This window comes from Gymnoscopelus braueri (genome assembly GCF_963280865.1).
Source record: "Gymnoscopelus braueri genome assembly, chromosome: 20".
Classification (NCBI taxonomy): Eukaryota; Metazoa; Chordata; class Actinopteri; order Myctophiformes; family Myctophidae; genus Gymnoscopelus; species Gymnoscopelus braueri.
The window spans coordinates 11,979,735-11,984,067 of record NC_137622.1 but is presented as its reverse complement, the minus strand read 5'-3'; the positions used below and the strand labels follow the sequence as shown (position 1 = coordinate 11,984,067).

Sequence of the window (4,333 nt, the reverse complement as noted above, 5' to 3'; positions counted from 1 at the left end):
ATGGATTATTCACATCCTCCCAGAAAGTCAGGGCTCCCAAGAGACGTCCTGAAGTGGCTTCAAGGCCTCGATTTGTCCATTTCTCCAAGGAATGTACGCAGGTGGGTTCACAGCAGGCACACCTCTTGATTAACAAACTAGTACCCAAGCTACACAAGCCGATGGTGACTGACTTGTCCCAATGCAGTCTGTCTTTTCAGCGGGGCAAAACTCTAAACTCTAAAACTACTGTGGCAATAATATGTTTTTAACAGTCTAACAATTTGACTGGTTTATTGTTCTGAATCTGATCATGTGTCTTTGTTTTATAACTTTAACCACTTTCAACCTGGCTTTCCGATTTTGGGCACTCATTATTAGTGAAAATGTTATTTTTCTCGAATATAGCACATCTACAAGCAACGTAATGCAGCGCATTGTGAACTTTTTGTTAACTTTTCCCGCAGCTATTTTTTTTCACACGAGTCCGTCATATGACAAAGTATAAAATTGGGCTGTGAATTTGGTCTTCCATCACTCACATAACAGTACTCAAAACAATCTCAACTAACCATTAGGCTGTATCATTTCCAACACCTAATACAGACATTCTGACCATCATGCTAGTTTTCATTGTTGTCAGCAGCTTTAGAGGTCATTGTTCAAATTGAATTTCACAGTGATTCAACTACTTCAACCACAGAGTCTTGGTGTGTATCAGTTCTCCCTGTATGTTCACAGAGACTTCGCTAATGGTTGCATTGTGGCAGAGATCTTCTCTTTGTACTACCCTGAGGACTGTTCAATGCATTCATTTATCAACGGGACATCACTTACTGCCAAGCTGGGGAACTGGAGCCAGTTAGAGCGGGTAAGCTGTGCCAAGAGAGGAAATGGACCCCCAGCCGCCAGACAGAACTTCATGGCTGTGATCATCACTAACATTGGTCTCTTCCAGCAGTCAGTGTCACAGATCACATCTACATCCATTTCAGACGCTTCAGCTCAGGATTAACCATTTATTGCAATGCTATATTGCATTCAGTTTGGCGGTGTGACTCTGCTCCTATGATACTACAGATTATCTGTGCAAAGATGACACAGAATCTGAGATCACTAACTCCCCGAAGCAGAGCATAAGATATTGCATGAACATTGAACCCTGCAAGGGCATAAGTAAAGATACACAGATATAAAATCATATAATCCGCAAAATCATACATTTAACTTAAGCACAGGAGGGGGCTGGGGAGCTGGATGGAGTTTGATCACAGACAGTTGCAGGAACAGAGCTTTATTGACCGATGCCGAACATGAAGAGTGAACAGTGTTCTGCTTAAAAAGACAGCCTAAATGAACCATTAGATTGAGGGCGTACAGTACACAGTATGTGTTAGCTTGTTATCGAATGAGAAAGAAAGGAGATGAGTGAGGTTGAACGCAGAGAGACTGTCTGACTGCCGTGGGTGAGTGTGTACACCTCCTGCCTTCCAAGCTTACCTGAACTATCGCTATGCTTTGTCATTTCTACAGTGAGCGTGGCTAGTTATGATTCAGTTATCACACAGACTGTAATATTACACTAAAATCCTGAGTGTTAGTATACTACTACTCTGAGAGTGCACAAATGGACCTGTAATTTTACTGTGTAGGGATTTCTCTCTCTATCTGTCTCTCTCTCCTTTTCGGTCCCACTCACTCACTGTCTCTCTCTCTCTCTCTCTCCCCGTCTTTACCCCTCTATATCAAACCACTCCCTGATTAGACAGATAGAATGACCAGGACATGCAACAAACTATCTGGTAGGAGTAGGACGATAAACTAGTTCTAGTCTACTAGTGCTCCCCAAGGACCACTGGTGTACAACATCTAGGCGACATGAAAAAACTATGTTTTCTGCAAAGTTGCGTTTTTTTGCTAAATGTTTTTCATGCTTCAGTTTTTACAGAAGCGAAGCCTCCAGCTGACGAAGGAGGCTGTTGAAGGAACCATCCACTGCAAACCAGGAGCTGCAGAGGTGCTGGTGCAGGACGTCTATGGCCTACTAACCAACCACAGGTCACACACACTGGGCACCAAGCCAGCAAGAAAAATATGACATAGGTTTCAAAATATACAAAAAATGGCAAAAAAAGAAAACCTTTTGGACATATACCGTATATCGTGTTTTTTGTTGTTATTTTGTATGGATGGGTAGATCACACAGGTCTGTCCTTTCAGGATTAAAAGCCTGCAGGACACAGAGTTTGACTTCAGCGACCGGCGGTACCAGAACCAACTGCCTATGGTGGCTCGCTCCACTGCATCCACCGCCATCAAGAACAACCTGAGCCTCAGTGAGGTGATGGCTGAACCCGACATCAAAACGAACCAAAGGAAGGTCTGGGACATCATACACAAACACCTGGAGCACAGAGCCACGGACCGGCTGCACAACCCTGGTCAGTATCTGTGGAGATAAAATGCTATTTTAACCGATCTATGAGTATGTTAATGCAATATAACTAGTACCTCTGAAGTGGTTGGAGGTTGTCGCGCTAATATTTCAACCCTGGTGTTGTGTGGAACACCGACTCTTGACAACTGTTAATACATTATTTGAAGCAGACTGGATTGGACGACACTAGATGTACCGCCATGTTTATAATGTAGTTCGGACATCACATCATGGCAATCTCCCTCCGTCGGACCGTTGGGACAGGGAGACAATGGACATAACCCTTACGGATTGTAGATTTAAAGGGGCATGAAACCATAGGCAGAGTTTGTTTTCCTGTACAGGTTAAAAGCTACAGAAGGATAAAAACATGGCAGGCCCAGGGTTTCATGCACTTAAGTATGTGAACCTGATCGCACTCACACAAATTCCCAACACCCTCAGTTGACATGGCCATGAACTATTGAATCTTCAGTCCCCGTAGTGGCTTATATATGACATTGAGCCTGTTGTAGCATAACAGTAATAATGTATTTATACATCGATGCCTATTAGTAGGTGATTATATCTAAAACACCTTAGAACACCATGAGCACATTTATTTTCAGCATGGGTGACCCAAGCGGGAATCAAAACTTTAACCCTGGTATTGGTACAGACGTAGTACTGTATAACTACACTGGGCACCTATTGTCAATGTTAGTGCCTCGCTCTGCCCTCGAGCAACAGAGAATCCATCTTTTGACTCAGTGATTCAGCCGTTTACTTTTAAGGACACTGAAAGAAAATAGGACTCAACAAAAGAAAACTTTACAATTCAAATGACATCACGTTACTCTGAATGTTAAGAACCTGGTTAACACAATCAGTGACAGTTTGTTTTACTTGGTCTCAGATCGTTTCAGAGTGAAGTCGACACCGGGAAGGCAGGCCAGCCAATATGTCGACTTTTCCACCAGTAACACATCAAGTAAGTCCCATCAAAAGAATATAGACTTTGAATATTAATATAACATTATCTGATGGTATGAACTTCTGTTGCATCTTTATATTGCTGTCGCATTTGAAGCTGGTTTGACAAATAACAGTTGTGAGCACGCAGAGTATATAAACTGACACCGCAGGTTGCCAAAAAACGTCTTCAGAGGAGAAACCTCTACTGAAGAAGAATGTTATGTAACATCTATTGAGGAGTCTGTCTCAGAACCTAACTTTTTTTTAATGTCCCAGTACATTTGATTTATAAATAGATGCTCTTTGAGGCTGTGGTCCCATTCTGAGTACAGATCCTCAAAGTGACATAAGGCGCTTTCCAGAAATCTCCCCTACTCTTTTGTTGTGCATGTGTTCGAGTGCGTGTGTGCGTGCGTGTGTGCGTGTGTGGAGGGGGTTTACTATGTACACTACAGTATCTCAATGGGGGATATTTAATGTGATTTCACCAGGATTTCAGTTGTCATCCTGCTGATGTGGTGCCTGTCATTCATTCTGTTTTTTTTTTATCTGAGAAGCTTTCTGCATTTTTTAAATAATTGTATTTTAATGCTGTTGCTCATCTGTCTGTTTGCTGTAGAACTGTGGCGGTCCGTACAGAGCAGAGACAGTGTTTCCTTTAAGGAGATCCAGGTTCGACAGCCGGCCAGACGATCCCTGGTTTACCATTTAGAATGACCCTTCCTCTTTCTCACCATGTGTTTCTGACATATTTATTTGAGCCAGCAGGTGGTAGCATTGCGTAACTATGATTTAGTCTCATGGGTGGGGAGCAGGCTGCAAAGTATTCTGTGTGATGATTTCTTATGATAAAACATCCATAAATTATGTTTTTACCTTTTATATATCTACAGTCCTATGGATCTGTGTGTGTTGTTTATTGTGCTGAGCTGTATATTAAGGTTCACTGTATTCCCATCAAGG

General features: G+C 42.3%; 1 protein-coding gene across 1 annotated transcript; it reads left to right on the top strand.

Annotated features, from left to right (window-relative positions):
- spata4 (spermatogenesis associated 4) lies at positions 1 to 4,112 on the top strand (the record flags this gene model as incomplete). Its single annotated transcript, XM_080415757.1, has 6 exons — positions 1 to 101; positions 721 to 850; positions 1,919 to 2,037; positions 2,200 to 2,420; positions 3,312 to 3,386; positions 3,990 to 4,112. The coding sequence occupies 6 exons, from the start codon at positions 1 to 3 to the stop codon at positions 4,085 to 4,087; spliced, it is 744 nt and encodes a 247-aa protein (XP_080271883.1). The 3' UTR covers positions 4,088 to 4,112.
- Between the last annotated feature and the right edge of the window lie 221 nt (positions 4,113 to 4,333).